The sequence below is a fragment of the Aptenodytes forsteri genome, unplaced genomic scaffold, assembly GCF_000699145.1.
Source record: "Aptenodytes forsteri isolate BGI_AS27 unplaced genomic scaffold, ASM69914v1 Scaffold164, whole genome shotgun sequence".
NCBI lineage: Eukaryota > Metazoa > Chordata > Aves > Sphenisciformes > Spheniscidae > Aptenodytes > Aptenodytes forsteri.
The window spans coordinates 2,663,505-2,684,253 of record NW_008795527.1 but is presented as its reverse complement, the minus strand read 5'-3'; the positions used below and the strand labels follow the sequence as shown (position 1 = coordinate 2,684,253).

Sequence of the window (20,749 nt, the reverse complement as noted above, 5' to 3'; positions counted from 1 at the left end):
AGTCAGAGAGTTCTCCATATTTTATAGGCTGACTTGTTTTATAATTTGACTTGTTCAAGTGACAAGAAGTCAGAAGAAGAGTTGGTAATTAAACACTGCTTTCCCAAGCCTTTTGTGGAACTGATGTTTCCTGGGTAGGTGGTCCCACACTCTGCACTGATTTGGGCACACACAGGGCAACGCCAAGATAACTAGTTTTCAGTGATGCAGCAAATACACAGTTCTGGTGCATTTCTTATAGAAGACACAAGCCCACAGCTTTTGAAAAGTCACTTTCGCTGTTGAGTCTGGCCTTCACATTCCAACATTTGACAGTTTTCACTAGGTTTTTAGAGTATTGTCATACACCTTTTCTTTAACTGTTCTGAACTCGTTTTAATCAATTTTGTGGCACAAAACATAGGGCTGGAATCAGGCAAAATGATGGCTCAGAAGTCCTTCAGCACCATAACAAGCCCAAAATTTTAGAGGCATCTAGGCACCATTTCAGGAGAAAGGAGGAAGGAAAAAGAAACCAAGAATAGAGATGAGTGATTAAGAACTGTCTTCTAGATAGATGCAAAATTCCTGTAAAACAGCATCTAGGACAGCACTTGCTATCAGGAGAGCCATCCTCGCTCCCTGGGAAAGCCTGAGCCTCAGAGGAAAGCAAGTGACTGGTTCTTCACAGCACTAGTGGCACCTGTTTCAGTCAAGGCTATCATTGTTGTTGCAGTCCACCAAATACACATTAAATCTAGCTCCTTTTGTAAAGCACATACTCACATTGACTGACCACCTCAGAAACTCAAGTCCAAACCACAGCAACACCACCCTCTGCCTTTCCACAAAGACCTCTGCCTTCCCAAATGGGGCTGGGGGGTCTCCTTCCATGACCACAAGTTAATAAAGGCCATGCAGGTTACCTCTGTCAGAGGGCATTACTGGTACCTACTGAAACAACCCACAAACTGTCTTTTACACAAGGGCTAAAAGCCTTAGAGTCACTTAATGAGGACAAAGAGGGAGAAAAATTCAGTAAAATTCCTCATTAAGATGTGCTCTCCTCCCCCAAAACTTCTTTAAAAATTAATATTTAGTGGAAATGGAAAATGTTTCCGTTTCATATACCAGCAAGAGCTGGTACACAGGAATCTCATAGTGTAGTTCAGAATTTTTTTTATGAAACAAATTCATTAAGAGACTGCAGCAACTACTGCCTATGCTCTGCTAAGATGTAGAACAGCCTGGCTTATGTTCACGTGACACCTGCTCAGAAGTAAGAGGATCCCTACATAAAAATGAAACCTTTAAACAAATATTTTGTATTAAGTCACCTGAGTTTGTCCCATCAAAATGACATCTCACCACTGTCCTCTCGTGAGCTCCCTAGGAAAGGATGTTCGCCCAGCCTTCTCCCTTCTGATGCTAGTGGAGGTTAAACATCCTAGATAAATGAATACAGTAAAAGCACCGAGTCTTATGCTGGAAATCATTCATCCATTGATAGCGCAATGACACTAAGCACTAGATGGAGAACATATTTCACTCCCACGTGCAGCTTGTACGTACACCACCTTTCTTTTTTCCTCCCTGAACAGATACATTTGCATACTGAGAAGACAGATATACATGGCAATTTTTCTTTGGCATAATGATTTTTTTTTGCATTAAATAAAAATATAGTTTTCATTAGTATTTCTGAAAATAAAAACAAAGCAAAAAAAAATAAATCTAAGCTTATAATCATACACCACTGAATTTTCAGTGTTATCGTTCCTATGGCAACATTAGCCCTGACCCATGATGGCATGGGAAAGTATTAGTTATGTGAACTCTTATTCATTCATCAAGGATACATGGTTGTGTGTGCACACAGATCTTTGTGCTTCATTGAAAGGGTAAAAAAATTGTTTCTTTTTGCAAGTATTCTAATTAAAAAGTGACCACTAGTGTCTTAACACTCAAAGTAATATATCTACTTATATCTGCAAAGACGCGGATCCTGAGCTCCTCACACTGCAGCCCGCATTTAAAATACACCATCAGTTACGAGACACAACCAAGACACATACCTCATTCCTGAGCTAAAAAATAAGATAAAAAATAAATGCCTAGCCCCATACTAAAACAATATACACCCACTCCATATATGTGAGGCCAACTCTGCACAAAGTTTCCCTTCCAAAATCCTGGGTAGAGCTAAATACTGTAGCATGCACTAGACTCCTACACACTGGAACATTTTGGGGAGGGAAAGAGGAGGTGGTGTAACTTTTGAAGATAACAGCCATTATTTAGGTGGCAGCACAAGGACACGGTCAGCACATCCTGCTGGCTGCAGTCAGGGATCAATACTGGGAGAAGAGGGGGTGCCCTTCAGCAAGCAGGTCCCAAGCTGCCTCGGTACCTACGTGCATCTGGTTGGGTTGTTTAAACTGATCCACTGGCTCCAGGCTCTGCCACTCGCCCTGAACTCCTCTCTTCCAAATATTCCATAACTCACCACGAAGTTCAGTAATTCAGTAATTGCGTGTGCCACAGCAGCGTGCACATGCTTTGTAAGGCCCTCCCAGTTTCTGGGAAGGATGGTGGCAGGGGCAGTTTCCGAGTTGGAACAACTCCCTCCTCCTCCCAAGCGCTTGCAGGAAAGGAAGGGAGGGATGGGGTCACAGAGATGCCCTGGCAGTCCCCAGCCTTCTTGTTACCCGCAGTCCTGGAGAGCAAAGGGTGGTTTTCCCAGGCCCACGCATGGCTCTGTGTAGGTTTATGGGGAGGTGCGTAAGCACAGAGCCATGTACTTGCTGTACACCTCTCCACAAACCTACTGGGCTTCCTATAAGTACCTAATCTGCTACGCTGACTCCCCTGCTCTGGCCACATAGAGATGAGGAGCAGCATCCTGCTTTTTCTGCCAAGACAGCCTCATGCCTGTCCAGTTAGGAAAGAGAGGCATCACTATGACAGGTCAAAGCCACAGACCTCCATTCCAATTAGAAGCCAGTAACTGTGCACGTCTCAGATTTTGGGTGCTGTGTTCTCTGTCCAAGACTTGTTTCTCAAAAGAACTGCAGCATTCTTCACCTATTTCAGTTTCCAAGTTAATTTTGGATGCAGCTCTGTATTGAATATGCTGCAACTGCAGTACCAGCCTAGAGAGAAAAAAAAAAAACACAAACAAAAAAACCTCTGCCACAACAATTAGACTTGCAAGACAGAAGAAGGCTCAGTTTCCCAGCTGGATGGAACCAAAAGTTTTGTTCAAAAAGTAACATCCTCCAAGCAATGCATACCACACTTGTTTAGAACTGCTTATCAAAAGTATCTCCAGATTGTGTTACAGCACCTTCACCGCACAGCATTGCCGGTACACACTCCAACAGGCACAGCAATGCCATACAGTCTATCCAGCGGGGAAGTAGCCAACTTTGCATGTTTTGTCAGCCAGCATTACTAACTGTGAGGTTAGTATGTGTGTTGCAAAAAGTGCAGAAAAGACGTAATTAGAACTAGGGACCCACTGTATGTGGCGGCATAGAAAACTTCATGTCACAGTGTTTGCTCCAAAAGCCGTGGCTAAGAGCATCATTAACCCTAAACAGCTAAATTTCAAAATACAAAGCTTGTTATCAGCTGCTGATTCTCAACGACCCTAAACAGCTTTCGATAAAGTCAGGTCTTGTTACTCCTTGTACTGCGTAGGTTGACCAACACTGCCTTTTATCAGCACTCATATACCACTCCCCCCTGCACAGCCATTGCTGCCCACCACAGCCAGTTCCAAGAAGCAAAGCTAGGTTATGCCTGGGAAAACCATTCAAATGAAACGCCACCACAGTCACTACAGAAAAGCCACACACGCACAGGTCCTGTAGTGATTCTTCACTGCAATTCCTCACAGTTTTTTCCTAGACAAACTCTATCCAGCCACTTCTTCTCTTAGGGGTTTCTAAATGGTTGCATCCTGAACCCAGCCAATCTGAGCTAACGTTTTCCATACAGAAAATGGACTCATCCCCTTAGAAAACCCTGTGTCTGTATCAAACCATTCGCAAAAGCAAATCAAGGCTTCTCCACTTGCTCTACCTGTTCAAGGCAACCAAACTCTATGTCATCATTCAACCTGTATCGCTTCAGTTCCTCCCCCAACATTCATGCTGGACGCTAATTCACCTGCTTCACACTCAAGATGTTTTCAGTTATTCTCATGCAATTTCTCATGCAAAACAATATTTTTTCCTCGGACGCTTCTTCTCAGTCTTGGCTTATCCCAGCATTTCCTCAGGATTGACCTTAAAATTTAACAAGTACAGTTTGAGGGGGGAGAAACCGTATGTTGTTGTTTTCATTTCATGCTAAATCCAAAACACAGCACTATACCAGCTACTAGGAAGAAAATTAACTCTATCCCAGCTGAAACCAGGACAGGAAGGGAGTGCACAAGTCCAGGAACCCACATCACAGATGACAGACAGCTCAAAAATATGCATCATGCTTCTTTCCATGATATTTTAGGTACTTCCTTCCTACATTTTTCAAAGAAGGAACTGGCACATGTAGCGTTAATTTTTAACATTGCACCATCAGTTTCTTCAGAACTAGAAATTCAACATTTTTCTTAATTACTGTGCAACAGAATTAAAAACAGAAGAACCTGAAGAACTTACTGAATGATTCAGGTTTTGAGAAAAGTTAAATAGTGAACTAAAGAAAAACATTGTTTCCTTCAGCTCCAGCGTACAAAGGAGACACCACTGACACAAGTTTCCCATCACATTTGTTTAGAATACACTAACAAGTAACCTAACACTTTGAAAGATTAAATACATGTGTTGCATTCAAGTTACACAGAAGTCATAATTACTTAATTATATGTACAAATATTATTTCATTTGTAATTTTGAATTAATGCATACCATAAACATACTCTGCATCTTAACTGCTAATTTTAGTTAGCCACAAGGTGGCAGAAATTTCAAAGTTAAAATAAAAAGATCATTGTAGGCTATTCCATAGGTTTCCTTTTGTTTAACCTGCTACAGCTAGAAAGAGGGGAAAAATATGTTTATGTCACCAGATTAAAAATTAAGGAACACATAGGTCCTTTTTCTACCTGTGATGGAAAAGCAAATTTAAACCAATAGCATAATATGGATGTTTAAAGGAAAACATTTAAAGGAAAATACAACCATTGATTAGGAAAGTAAAGTGTTATATTTTTAAATTTTAATATTGAGATTAAAAGTTATCAATTACAGAACATACAAGCAAGCATAAAATATGTGGCTTAAAGTTCAAAAAGCCCAAATAAATTATTTTAGGTATTCGGATTACAACTTTTTGTGTGTTTGGAAACAGCATTAATTTTTCTAATTAAAAAAAATCATTTCTTAAGGGAAAATTATAGCAAAACAACAGAAACAAATAGAAGAAGAATGCAGCTGCTAACCAGAAGACACAGAACAACCAACACTTGAAAAGGGCATCACAAAGCTTTTTTAAAAACATGGCTAAAAATGTTAAAATTAAGCAATAACTCCTGTTCTCTGTCATTGGCAAATCACTAACTTTCTGCCCTCCCCAGTCAAATAATTTTATCCAAATGTTCAATTTTCAAAATTATTAATTTATTTTTAATCAAAGTGCAGGAAAAGTTGATGACAAAAAATAGCAAATTAAGGTAAAGCACACAAGACTTGGCGAGGGAAAGACCAAGCAACTTTCTTTAAAGTTAATGCTTACGTGATCATTTTGATCAATAAATCAGAAGTGAGGTTGCATATAAAATCGCAACAACATGAATTCGAAAACACAAGTTAGACGATAGCAACAAGTAAGAAAAATACTTACTGTCTAGCCTGGTCCTTATTGCCATATGTTACATTTACAACTGCAGTCTCTGTGTCAGTGTTCACTAGAGAGGAAAACACAATGGAAAGAGGTTAAATTCAGTGTCCACGCCCTTCCCACTACAAATTTAAAAGCAATTTGAGAGTAGAGCCTTACCTTGCTCACAGTTCTCCACTGTTCCATACTGAGCTAACAAACTATCCAGCACCTATCAAGAGGTAAAAGAAACGACAGATTTCAATTTCAAAACAGATTAACAAAAGAAAGTCTGTAAAAACACTAAAATTTGTAATAATTTTATCAGAACATACAGCATTCAAGACATCCACTCCAATAAGGAAGAGATGTTAACTATTTTTGGGAAGAATAAGCACACATTGCTTGTTTTCTTTCTCACATCAGAAAATCTGTGTTTAAAACCTCATGAATGTGAAGATACAGAACATAACTCCAAGAAGTCACACTGCCCTGTAAGTGCCAAACTATGAAAATAAACCTCCAGGTCACCTGTTCTCAGAGTGGGCTAAAGCAGAGGCAGGAAGAATTAGAGAAGAGCAAATCTGGAATAAAATCTTTCCATGTATCCCAAGCACATGTATGTAACTTTGCCACTCTTTGGGGTTGGTTTTTTTTTTCCTCCCCATACACTTAGGTCATACATAAAAACGTTATTCTCTTACTTAGTGGGGGCTTGTCTACTTAGAGACATTAACCAGAATAACCAGCACATCAAGAGCTGTCGCGCAATTACTTTGACAGTTTTCCCCAAAGACCCATTCCAGAGGAACCACTCGCAATGGTATCTTCATGATTATTTGAAAGTCACAATTAATTTGTCGTTTGATAGAAAGCTAGGGAGGAACAGGTAAAAACTTATGATAAGGGGCAAAAGAAATCCGAATATAGTTTTATTTGGCATAATTTGTTTTATTCTAGTCAAATAGAGGATGAAGAAGGGGCAAGAAACAGTGAGCCTTTCAGGAAAATCAAGGCATCAGAATATTCCAGTAAAAACCTTAAAGATACGCATAGTTGTATCGCTTCTAAAAAATCACATGGTATGTACTTTATTTTCTTCCTGGTGAGAAATAATGTTCCAGAAAACAGTGACTGCAGCAGTAACCAGCACAGAACACATTGTGGTTCGTTGCATCCTAATGTTTTGTCTCAAGAATTAAAACGATGCTGGAAAAGTTCACGACTTACACCAAGAAGTGAAAAAGTAAACTTGCAATCTCTTCTGTGACCGAAGTGCCATTCTTCATTTCAGTTAGTCTCTTAAGGCAAAATGTCAGAATGAAAGGGAGGAAACCCTTTTGGGAAAGGAAAGCAAGGAGGAGGAAACAAGGAAGCAAGGACCGAAGGAAAGTAGTAGGCGTAAAAACGCATCTGCGCAGCTTCCCATTGCAGTACGCTTCCACTTTATAACCAGCAACTGAGTGTGCAGAAAACCTGTCCCTAAAAGTGTAAAAATTCAGAGTCTACATCCTCATGAGATTAAGAATTCAAAATTATAATTTCTTAACATACCGTATACTTTCACTACAATATAAAAGACATTTTTAAAGATAAATTGCAGTTTATATGCCCAAACTTAATGACAACTTACATCAGTATAATTTCCAATCTTTACCACCTATTAAAATTGAAATTGCACGCAGACATTTCAAAGGTAATATTTCAAACCAGGTATTTAAAAGGCAATGCACTGCTCGCCAAGTTTGAGCAATGCATTGCTACTTTTAACTGCAGAATTTCCCCATCCTTCTTGCATAGGGTCCAGTAAGTTTTCTTGGCAACTGTTTTGTTTTCATAGAAAAGTCGTTAGTTGTCCTCTCCTCCTACAAGCAGAGATTAGCCTAGTCTGAGAGTTTGTCTTTTCAATCCCCTAAAAACAACATTTTTCTGCCACTCCTCAGATCTGACAATTTGAAACTGAGGAAAAGTTTACTCTGAAATTCACTAAATATTACTGAAGCAGAGGTACTCCAGGGGATTAAAATAAATTAAAAGCCTGTGGAAGATCCTTTTAAGACAATTGAAACGTTGGCACAGATGAGTGGGAGAGTCATAAGGTCTTGCAGGTCTGCAGCCATACTTCCACGCAAGCCAGGAAAGTCACTGCACACGATTCGAGGAAAGCCTTCTACCATAGACAGCTTCAATGGTAATTGTGCCTCCACTGAAATCAGTGAGTGATTCTGAGTGAACAGAATCTCGGGTGGGGTCAGGGTTTTAAAACAAGAAAAGCAAAGCAAGTCCCTGGCTCAGAGTCCCATTTTGAGATGTTTACTCGAAACAGGATACCGAAGAGTTCATTAGTCTGACAAAGCAATTTCTTTGTTCCTACAGTATGTCAACACCCGCACCGCATTACACAGCGGACCGTACTACAATGTGAGCTAATGTCTTTAGTTAGTTAAGACAAAATTTTATTACATTTGAACTGTGCAGACTACCAGCTCATTCCCACCCTGGCCCAAAGCTGCATCACTTCAAAATCACAGAATTTCATTTTCATCCTTAAAAAAACAGGGAAAGAGCAAAGCTGGAATGCCAGAGGTACCGCAAGACTTTGCTGGATGATAATTAATCAATATTTTGTAAGTTATTTCCATATTAAATTTATATTCTGGGCTAAGCATACCTTTATATAAAGACCCATGTATTAAAGTCACCAGCTTCACTAAGAAAAGGAATGCTTTAAAGTTGAATCCATACAACTTCTTAAAGATACTACATTCTCTCTAAAAACTACTTCCAACGTGTTTCTGATCAGCCGTCAAAAACCTCTCAACACACTAGCCTTGCATCTGCTCCAAGAAACCTAAGAACCAAAAGGCTCCTTTACTGTGGACGCTGAGGAATAGCCCAGGACAGCGCATTCAGCATCCTACTCCTCTTCACCAGGAGTTCACCACTCATGCTGCTCCTTAATCCTCTTCTGAGCCGTCTCAGTCAGAGACAGTGTCTATCTGGGCTTTAATCCAAGTGATTTGAGTTCCCATGTTCTTAAGAGTTGCTTTACCAAACAGATTTATGAGAAGTTTCCTCAAAGGAGCGGAGCTTTCTTTAACCAAAATGAGAAACAATCCTCTTGGGTCAAAGACAGTTGCTCTCCGCAGCACTGTCCTCACTAGACGCTTGTATTTTCATCACCATCAGTCTCATGCAGCAAGGTTTTAAGTGTGATCAACAGCACAGGGGTAGCCTTTTAACCAGATTGTATTTAAAATGCACTAGTAAAAAAGTTTCACCAGCGGTTGGGGTATATGTGTGTGTAAGGAGCAAGCTTCATGGGTGAGAACACTTAACTGAACCAGCTGATCCAGTTGGGAGAAGTCATTGCGACCGTATTCAAAGCCAGATCCTCTACCATAACTCACTTTCAAAACACAGAACTCAACTTCTGCATGTGCTTCTTGCTTCACATGTATTTACTGCAACAGCCAGTTTCTATTCACATCCTTCATTTTTTCATGTTTCTCTTCGCACTGTCTTTTCCCTCTCCCCAATTTTTTTTCTCTAGCCCAAAGCCTCCAGTTCTGCTGCAAAACAAACATGTTTTGTTTAAGCTGCTCTTCCGTAACACTCTTCGTGTACAGCCTTGTTGGGCAATCAGAACAAAATTCAAAGCCAAGTTGGTGGTGCAGCAGCAATTCTGATGAGCAGCTGAAAAGAAAAGTTTATTTGTACAAATATTTAATCTAAGCTAGAAAAAAAAGTCTTTCCTTTTCTTGAGCTCTCCTTCTAGCAGTTGTCTAAACTGAGTCTCCTGCTCTTGTTATAGCACAGATGTCTCTCTCACAAAAAGCTGCAGTCTTATACTGTGGACTTTCATTCATCAGGCTCTAAAAGCCAATTCTGACTTGATTATAAACAGCATTACCCTACACCAAGCCCCACAAATCGAGGCTGCTTTACAAGGAAAAAAGAAACAAGGAAACGTTACTCTTCAGTAGAGCCGAGAGCTCGAAGCACACATTAAAATATCTCAGTTCTCATGCAGATTTCACAGGTTTAGAAGTAGCACCTTTGAAGAAACCAGAGCAGTTGTTTTCTGCACTTTCAGAACAGACTATTTCATACACATCATCTTATGGTGCTGTAGAATTTCTGCCCTACAGCATAAGCAAATTAGTCTCAAGACATCTGGTCCATAAGCACAGTTATCCATATTGTTTCTCTCTCACACACACGCTTAGTGATGGGAACTTCACAGTGGTGTTTGTAGAACCTGAAGTTATTTTCTCCACTCGCGTAGAGCAAATCCATTAGACCACAACCGTGGCTTCCATGACTCCTGTCACATTGATTGGGAGTTAAAATTAGACAACACAACTGAAATCACAAATAGCGGAGGCAGAAAAAGAGACAGGAGGATTAGGGTCATTCAGTAAAAGACCACGTGGAAATTTTTGGCTGCAAAGTCTTTGAGTGTTCCAGGTGATTTAACAAAAAAGGAGGGGGGGGAAGTCAGGCAACAATATGAGGAAAGGGGAGAAGTTGTTAGTGCAAGTGGCTTTTTGATTTAAAAGAGGAGAGGTGGGAGTGAAAGAAAACAAAAGAGCCAGGTAAGGAAAGGAGGGGGCGGGGGTGCAGAGCAATGCCGATATCACTCCAGATATCAAGCCTGGCTGAACGACTTATGCCACCTGCACACTTCAAGTACCTTGTTGATATATTTAAGTTCACAAAAAAATGCAATTTTCGATTAATTATATTAATGCAGCACAACTAGCCTGGTGTGACCCCCACCAGGCCCTGGTGTGCTAAAATTTGCAGCACAGCACGAGCAGAGCTGGCATTTTGTGACTTTGCTGTGTGAAACAAGCCCTCGGCAGCCACCATCGCTCTTGCAGCCCCACCAGCTGCCAACGACTGACAATGGCAAAAAGGCTCTTCAAAGTACCTTCAGTTTGGCTTAATCTTTTTGTTGGTAAAAAGCGCATCCCCAACAAGGGGCCTGGCTAGCATGGCTTTACAAGGAAAATTAAATATGAAGCAGCCCCTAATAAATCCCTGAGGAAGCAGTCATTTTTGAAAGGTATAATCCGATAACGCTGCATCAACCGCGTGGAGGCCATAGTGGACAGGTGAGCTTGGCTCCAGGCCACCCAGCACACCTCCTAGCCTGGGCAGCCTGTCTGGACCACTGCCACCAGACAGAGCCCAAACATGGCAACTTCACCCATTTTCACCAAAAAGGTCAGAGCATGTTGGTCCCTTGTGAAGGCAGAGCAGCATGGACATGGAGTACCCAAACCAGCACGTGGTCTGCCAGGACAAAGTTATTCCTCCAAAACCTTGTGAAGGCATTTGAATAGGCAAAGCCAGTTTGCAATGGCTCAACGCATTGCAGCATGTGGTGATGGTGTTTTTCATCTTGTAGGCCCTCCAATACCCAGTTTACTGTCTCATGAAGCCATGACCATAGTCTGGAAGAATCAGAAAAATAAGTCTGGAAGCTGCTGAAGTCATTGTTTGCACACACCAGAAAGGCAGCGCCTGAAAACAATAACTCTGGCTTATTTACCACATCCCATACAAACCCTGGAGTGAATTCTTCTCCTGGGAACTTACAGTTATATCCAAATGTTCAAAACTATTAATAAAGTTTACCCTTTAATACAATTCTGTTTAGGTGGCATTACCAGCGTTTTAAGAATGTAAAGCTGAACCACAGAGAACAAAGCCAAAATTGTCAAAGGAACTACTAATTGAGTGACCAATTTGGACACCGAGGGCTTGATTTTCCACAGCGCTCAGCATGTCTGTGCGTTCAAAGTGCAGCTTCAAAGGCACTTTCGGTAGCAAGGAGAACATGGCACTTTGGCAAGAGAGACCTGAGGCTCATCACAAGACAAACTGAAGACAAGGCACACTGTTAGCAACTAATAGCAACTTCTGCTTAAATAGTTTGCGCAGCACCGGAGACCAGAACGTGCATAATTCCATTTGCCATGGCAGCATTCAATTCCCCTAACCAAAGCAGTTTATCTTCCTGAAAGTCCTCGACTTGCTGAAAAATTAAGAAAGCGCACGGCGAGTAACTGGGGCACAACTTTTACAGACAAGTCATCTTCACTGCACACGCTGGACTTGTTAGTTGGCAGCAGAGCCGTCCTCTGGCCCAAGCCAACGTCCCTCCCTACAGTGCTAAGACCAAACACTAGGTCCCTATTTACCTTGGTCTCATTATGGAGCATCTGAAACGCTCAACTGAAAAATAAGGAGGTAAGAGATGATGTGGACTATTTTAACTTCGGTGTTTCAAATTAAGCAAAATATATAAAGCAACTGAAAACAGATCTCAGGTAGAGCATCACATACAACCGTGACTACACATGTAACCAACTCCACATACCACACGTGTTTATAACTGTTTCCAGATAATACTGCTGGACATTTACATTTTTATATATACAAACACACATCCCTATGCACATAAAATAAAAAGATAACAGAAAGAGAGAGGACTAAATGCTTTAAAACCACACTAGTATTCAAGAACAACATTTAAAAGGACCTGCCTTAAATCTGCTAAGTCAAAAATCACAAAGTATAATTAGCATAATTTACAGATGGAAGAAGGTTAGCTTCTAAAAAAAAAAATTAAGAGGAATCCAACAAGTGTAAGCAACAGGGTAAACCGTTACAGATGAAGATCAGCATCAGAACTCTCTCTCCCTCCTTTTTTTATTTAAAAATTCATATGATAGAAAAATTCACTGAGATGGTATCCTAATGAAGCTCTGAAAATAGAAGAAATTGCAAAAGAAATTTTTGGGCTACAAAGTTAGCCCAGGTACTGAATGCAGCAGGCAAAGAGTTCTTGTGTGCTTTCATGTTCCCACATTACACCCTAAGCTGGAAATAGTCTCCTGAACGTGTGATAGGGAGGAAAGATTAGTGTGCATTACACTAAGGAGGTATGAGATGCAAAAAAGGAAAAAAAAAGATCATAGTATCAAGGCTGACAAATGGTATTAAATGGTCTCCAAGGTTAAAAAAAGTACTTGATAAATGTTTAGAGAAAGGCAGAAAAACCTTATTAGATGCATGGGTGGCCTCCTTTACAAAGAGATTAAAGGGAGCAAGATAATTCAGTTTGGAAAAGAGCGAGAGGGAATATGATACAGGTATTATGAAATAACGAATCATGTAGAGATGGCCAAATTGGCAGCTTCTATTCACCCTTCATCTAAATTAAATGAAAACAAGTTTGAAAACAGAGAAATAAGTATTTATGCAACATTTTCTGAATGCAATTAAGCACCGCACAATATCTGCTACAATACTTTATTAATCTCCCCACACCTCACGCTAAAGGTGTAACTTCAAGAGCAGTTTCAGATAATGACAGAGTTTATGAACCAGGTTAGCACTAATGCGAACACTCCCGATTCAGTACCCATCCTGACTTCCAGAAAATTAAAAAGCACCATCACGCAGATCGGTCCTTAAAGGCAGCAACTGCTGTTTTACATGGCTAACCCTCATTCCCAGGATCTCCTCGTGGGCACTGCTGGGGCCCCCTCCTCCTCCTCTTTCCCCCCAGGCAGACGGGCTACCAGGACATTTCTGCGGCTGGGCGTGAGGGAAGGATCACATGCTGGGCTGGCAGATGGGTGTTGTGAAACGTAGTGGGAAGCAGCAGCAACACTAGCTTGTGTTCATCTGCCTCCTCTCGCATCGAGGCGGCCAGTTTAAGTGGAAACACTCTCCACTACTTCTACAATCTCATTTGTAGTTTGCCAAAGGGAAGAAAAAAAAAAAGCTATAAAAGCATTACTATCCAGCGAGCATCCATTGCCCAACTTTGATTAAGTGATAGACTACACAAAAGCAAGGGAGCCAGCAAATTTTAAAAGAATGCTTGGAAAATACACTGGGATAAGGGATGAATTTTCTGCTTTATTCACAGCACTATATTGAAATACAATTGTTGCTTTATTGGCAGTTTCGACACCTTCCCGTGGAGGCATCCAGCACTGGTCTCTGTCAGGAAGACTGCTGCTCAGCCCCACAGTGCAAGTTGCAATGTCCTGCTCAGTGCCGTGAAAACCAGAAAGGAAATGGTTACGTTTTTCCTTTCCCCCTCAACCTTTCACAGTCCTCCCAATTTCGTTAACTCCATATCATTACAGAAAATGTGTTCTTTTTAATTGGAAGATTTATCAGGAAGAATTGTATTTCTCCTATACGCTTTACTCTTTTCTCTGTGTGTGCACATGTGTGTGTGAAAAAGGCACTTTTGAAAGCTATTTTCTGTAGCTATTAAAAAGACTTGATGCCGCTTCATTACGCTCTACGAGGCTGGTGCTAGTCTGATATTTTTAGTTTCAGCATAATAGTAGTTCGTTCATTTAAAAAAAATGCCTTCTATAAAGTTGGAAACCTGTAACTATAACAGAAATCTGTCAGACTAAAAATCAATTTTTGAATCATCTTTTGGAACCGATCAACAATTACAAGTTCCAAGAAATCTCTCGACAAGAGCACAGGGATAATTTCATGAAGAGGCCACACATAGGAAAAAATGTTCCTTCTGGTACAGGTATGCTAGTGCATTATAGAAACAGAGCCAAGTCAGTGCTTGATATCAGGGAAACCTTTCCTGGGAAGATTGTCCCATATTCTATCATAAGCATTTCCTCTAGGATCTGCTTATAACTACCTAAAAACGATAGAGGGAATCATAGAGGAAAATCCTGTAAAATGGATTTAGTTCACAGATCAGCACAGATAAAAATAAAGTATATGAGAACTCAGATGGAGATCACATCTGAGACGTTCCCTCTATTGTGCACAAGACTCAAGATGACAAGCTTTCAGGAAAAAGATAAGTCCTTAACAACCACTTCATGAATATCTTAGCTCTCTTTATAACCAGGAAAAACTATAAGAAGATTGAAGCATTTTACCTGAGTTATATTTACAGGACTCCCCTTCCCTCTTTTTAAATTCGTCATCCATAAGATGCATGCCATGCCTTTGGCTTCCCAGCAGCCCTACTAAGGGATAGCACTGCTGTGGACCAGACATTTAAGAGAAGGTTTGGCCTCTAAACAATGAGTCTCTGAAATACAAGAGACTACTGAAGGGAGGGAATTGTTATCTGCATTTACAGAGGCTTACAGACATATGGGCTGGGTTGCTGGACATTCTCATACAAAACTTTCCCTCGAGCTGTCAGTGCATGTCACCTACCTCACCTCTCTAGTTATTTTGCTGGCACAGCAAAACTCCTGTAAACTCCTGTACCTGAATGCAGATTGTCAGTAGCAGCCTCATAACACGTGGGGCAGCTCATTCACTTTAGTTGTAACAGCTACACCTGAAATTGCTAAAGTCATCCCAACAGCTGGAGAAGACAAGTTTCTCTTAACCTACATCTCCTGGTTTTTATGGCTATTTTTAGGGAGAGGGGAGGAAAGGGGACAACCTTATCTAGTCCCTGCTGTGGGGACTGGGCACTGAAAGAAGTAGAGGATGTTGGAGCAGGACTCAAGAATTCAAGCCTGGGGTCAAACGCAAATACAAGTTATATACACTTTACAGCAAGGAGACATCTTGGTAGAGCAAGAACACCACCTTCAAGTATTTGAATTATTTTGAGCTGCAGAATCAGAGTAAAATAAAGTCTACAGTAAAGGTCTCTACAGTGCTAACGCAGAGATGAGAGCTTTGCAAACAACAATTAAGTGCTGTCAAAGCCTTCAAGCTGCAGAAACATGAACCTTGGAGCAAAGGGGAATCACAGGATTTTTGAGTGTAGAAAATTTCTAAAATTTCTGTGGTAAAACACATTATCTAGCAGCTACCTAATCATTCAGATAGTCATAAAAATAAAAGTATACATATTTAAAACACTCAAAACTAAGTTCTTAAAAAAAACCCTAAAAGTTAAAGAGGTATTATCGTGAAATTCTGTTAAACTCACATTTACCAAGATCTATGAGATTTCCAAGTCTAGCTTAAAGTATCCCAGCATTACGGCCAACTCATGCACTAATCTGAAAGGTAAGGTTTAAGAGGACATTTACGAAAAACCACAAACTTGAATGCGATTATCTAAACTAGAAATCAAGATTGCAAGAGATGCACTATGCTAATACCATTTGACCTATATATACCCAAACAAAACAATTCAGAGTGTGAATGCTGAGTGCTAGCTGACAGCTTGCAGACTATAAATTACTTTTAAGTGTCAATTTTGAAGGAGCAATCAAATGACAAGTAAGATGACTGGAACAATTCAAGGAGAACGGCCACAGTTAAATGAGTTAACTACACCTAACGTGGTTCAAGAGCGATCTCTGCTTCCATCTACAAGCATTCAGAGCCTTCTACAAAGAAAGATAGAAGAGCTTTCCCTTCGCAGCCTTGCAAGGTGTATTCAGTCACCAGCAAGCTCTTAAACTCTGAAGTTTATTGTACAGCCTCATTATTAATAAAATTAGAATGTTTTTCCTTCTTACAAAGGGAAAACAAAAGAGATGCAATCACAAAGCAGGCAAGTTTACACTGTTCCACTCGCTTTGCAGTAATTAATAGTTGCACAGACCTGAAAACTGAAATACCCTTATTCCTCACAAGCACTGGAATTCACAGAGGAAAGAGGGACTACCAACTAACATGGATGATATATGTTTTTAGGCTGTTTGTTGTTCTTTGAATAAAACAGAATTGCTTGCCTGGAACATAATTGCCTGCTATTCCTCAGGCCTACTTACGAAAAGCACAAGAAATCAGATATAATGCAGCAGAGGTCTTCTCTATTCTTACTGGCTCCAATTGCCACACAGGAAAGTTTAGACCTAGTCTCTGCTTTATATTTTATAGCCAAGTTTTCAATTCAGCTAAATAATCAGCTCTGCCCAAGACATCAGGCTTTAGCAGCTAAAAAAGCCATTACAGCTGTCCTTTGCAAAAGTCACCCTTGTGCAAGCACCTGAGCAGTTTGGTAACACCAGGTGCTAGACTAATACACTTTGTTTCTTTTTTAAAAAAAAAAAAAAAACCACCACACAAAAAACAACCCGCTATTTTCCAGAAACCTGGACATTCATTTTCAATGCAACTTCTTTCTTATGCTCTGAAACAGGCACTGCAAGTATTTGGGTAAGTGACTCCAGACTTGTTTCACTGCTGCTCCATAAGTAGCTGCACAAGCTATCCTCCACTAAAAGTACCTTAACTCTCTACAGCAATATTCCCCTGAACATGAATCAAAAACATCTGTAGTAGCAATAAATTAAGAGTAAAGGTGAACAATACTGCAGGGCACCGAGAAGTTGTATGCCATTTACCAGTTTCACATTTACTATACAATAAATTATCTCCTCTTGTCAAAACAACTCGTTCTCCTTAAAAAGCTTAAAATTTAAATTTTTTGACATTTAAAAAGCCAACACTGTTTAAAATAAGGGAAGTGGGAGTGTAAATCCCCAGTAAACGCCTGTATGAACGTATACTTCATTCTGATTTTTCACCGATTCATAGCGAAATACTCAGCCCAACAGAAGGGGAACTAGATTTTTAGGCACAGAGGGAAAGAGTACTTCAGTGCTTTGCTATTGACATGGGAAGAGAGAGGAGGCGGTGTAAGAGGAACTAAGAAATCTTGGTTATTCGTCTGCTGAATATTTAGGGAGCCACAGCTCTTAAATCCCTGCTCATGGCATCTGGATGAGATTGAAACATGCTATTCAGGGCTGAGCATAGCAAGAAGATGCAGAAAGCAGTAGTAAGAGGACTGCTAGAGCAGGGGAAAAATTTATTTTAAACCATTAGTGGCACACACCTCTTGCATTAAACAGCAGCTGCGCAACAGCAGCAACAAACCAGGGTGGCCCCTGCCTCGAAGAGCTTGCAAGGCGTAAGCAATGGGTGCAACAGCTACCTAGGGAAGTACTGGGGGGGCCCACAGGAACAGAAACATCCACCTGATCTTTTGGTTGATATTTGAGGTTGTCCCCAGCCAGCCTGGCCTCCTCCAAAAGCCTGGAGCAGGGCCTCCCTACTGCCTGGCCATAGACATGAAAAATAGGCAGCCCAAGTGCTGAAGGAAGTATAGCCCGGCTGGGAGGCCGGGGAGGTCACGGCAGCGGCCAAGGACCAGTGGCCCAGCCGCCGCCTGAGCTTCTGGGGATGGAGATGAAAAGTAAGGCAGGAGCATCCAGGAGAGATTTCACAGGGAACTGGATCTACACCGTGTAGGAAAGGACATCGGGGAAGTGACCAACTACTGTGGAAGTAGTAAGTACTGGGGGTGCTTCCAAAATATGAGGTGCATCATGAAAGAAAGCTCTCAAAATAATCTGCACAACAGAGTTTAGGGACGAGCTGCATCGCAACCAGGTCAGAGAAGGGAGCAGATATGAAGATCAGGATCCCAGGTCAATGACCACACAAGAGTACCTTTTGGGTGTAAGGGAACATAGGATGAACATAAATAAGAGAGATGGAGACAAGCAGTAGCAGAAGCCTCAGAAGTCAACTAATACACACTCTCTTATAACCACATACCGTCACACACTCCCCCCAGTGCTCGGTTTCAGGGAGATGGAAACAGCTCAGCATACAGAAGCAGCCACATACAAGAAGCCTTGAAGCCAGAAAGCATGAGATACAAAACACTGATGACATGATTTTCATCACCCAGATACTCAAAAGGAGAGGGGAAAAAAAAAAAAAAAAGATGGGCCCATTGCACATGTTCTACTATAAAGACAGGTTCTTAAATTATTTACTAAAAAAAAAAACAAACCCAAAACCCAAACCCCCCCCCCCCCCCCCCCCCCCATGAAGCTAGAAGCAAACTTCCCAATAAGCAACGAGAATATGTTGGAAGCTCTAAATAAAATATGGATACTGAATGTGAAGAACAGGCACTTGCACCAGCACAGCTCCTGGAAGCACTACAAACAGCACCTTTCTGCAGACTTACTGCTCCTAACTGCAAGGCGGGAGGAGAAGCTGAGGACATCCCATTTCCAGATGCTTTTTTTTTTTTACTTTAAAAGAGAAAATGTCCCACTGCTTTGGGGACCTTTTACCAACATTTTTTAAGGTCTTTGACTTTAAATGGATTTGAGAGGTTCCGACTAAGAGGCTGCCATATTGTCCCCTCCAGGACATCACAACGTCCCTGGCAGCAGGGCTGACAACACTAGAAGAGCTGCTGCCAGCCGCAGAGGCTGGCTTAGAAACCTGAACACCCTTAGCTAGAATTTAAAGTCTAAACACTCTGTACCACCCCAAAAATACATGCAAGCATTTGGCCATTCTTCCACATAGCAACAGTAAAATTACTTTTCCCTCTGCTTACCCGAGAGCATGCTTAACTTTCAAACCAGCATAAATAGTAAGCTCAGCTATGGCAGAAAAAAAAAAATTATGGGATGGAGTAACATGGCCAAGTGTGCTGCAGCAGCCTGTGGAAAGCAATACCCCATGAAGTCTGGCAGCAGATCAAGGGCAGTCACTTCAGTTGCTTTTCAGATTATATAGCTTTGTGAAATTATTTTGGTAATATTCAGCCTTCTAAAAACCTCTCTATGGAAAGCGGTCTTTTCCAGTCCCTTATTGTTGAGCTCTTACCCACCAGTGCACAATGTGCTACTGTAGTTGTGCTGGCTACCATGCCAGCAGCGCAGTAGTGGTACATGCTGCTGAACCAATGAGACCAGCCCAGAACATGAGGAATGTCTCCCTTTCCAGCCTCCTCTTTAATTTTAGCGCGCGCACAGCTCTGCTGCCAGTGCAGGCCATGCCAGGCCGATATTTGATTTGTAAACAGACACTCCAACATGTTCATCTTAGCTGCAGGCTCCAAGTTATCTGCTGTTGCTCTCAACCGGCACGCGGGAAGACTTCTGCATGTAACCTTATCTGCAACAGTGAGCTTTCACAAGAAAGAGGCAGACAGTTAAATATATTTTGATGATGATATTAGCTTTTCCTAGAAGAAGGAGGGGAAAAAAAGCAGCCCAGATATTCCCTTTGTCACCCTCCAGCCCAAGTTCTGGGGAGTTCAGGAACAAAAGCGCAATTAAGGCAGACACACTTTGCCTCAGCACACTACAACATGCACAGGGTGTGTCCTCTTTATGTTTAATAAAGGCTCTCATGCTTTCCAAGACAATAAAGGAATCGCCCCAGGGTTAACGCTCTGAAAATACAAATAGATGGTGGCAAGGAGGTATATCAGCTTTGTTCCTTGTATTGTCTCCCACCAATACAATGCAGGACGTCCCTTAGCCTGGATCAGCAGTGGCTATCACAGAGCAGCTCCTGAAGTGCACACCAGGCATTATCACAGATAAAATTAACTTTTAAAAATTAGCTTGGACCCTCCTTTTTCTTGGCAGCCATTTGGCTACACAGTCTTTGATATCCAATTTCAATCAATTGAAGTCTTCTGAGGTTGAACTTATAAAAAGAGTTCATTTTATGTTCATTTTTGTGTGCTCAGAGACAAACAGATTTCACTTTCAGTTTGTCTGGGTTTTTTTTCTTGCCCCTTTCAGAAGAATCATCACAGGGATGGACACACACAAAAATGGCAGCAACCTATTTCTAGATGGGAAACAGACCAGCCTTCTGGTGACTGATGGACCAACCGCTCCACTCTGGCAATCATTCCCCTGAACTCACCTCAATACTAACTGTAGTGCCTTTTTTTTTGTTTATGTTTTTGTTTATTTTCCTTCTGTGAGTCTTGCCTAAAACTTAAGGACACAAGCTTTTTCCTCAGTACATTTACAAATAGAACAGGGGATAGTACTTCCAGAGATCTAATATGAGGTAACCAAGCAATAATGAGCAGCTCAAAGGTAAGCAATGGGCTTTCCAGGGCCGGGGGAAGAATCAGAAATCACTCACCACTCTCTCCTCTGCATCCCCCCCCCCT

At 41.2% G+C, this 20,749-nt stretch overlaps 1 protein-coding gene across 4 annotated transcripts in view; it reads right to left on the bottom strand.

Annotated features, from left to right (window-relative positions):
* The window catches only part of IGF2BP3 (insulin like growth factor 2 mRNA binding protein 3), a 118,493-nt gene that overhangs the window by 40,031 nt on the left and 57,713 nt on the right, over positions 1–20,749 (bottom strand). For all 4 annotated transcript variants that reach the window (XM_019472784.1, XM_019472783.1, XM_009282047.2 and 1 more), the window contains exons 4-5: positions 5,986–6,037; positions 5,830–5,893 (exon numbers count right to left, since the gene is read on the bottom strand). In XM_019472784.1, the coding sequence (XP_019328329.1) occupies positions 5,830–5,893; positions 5,986–6,037 (116 nt within the window). The remainder of the gene's footprint in view (positions 1–5,829; positions 5,894–5,985; positions 6,038–20,749) is intronic.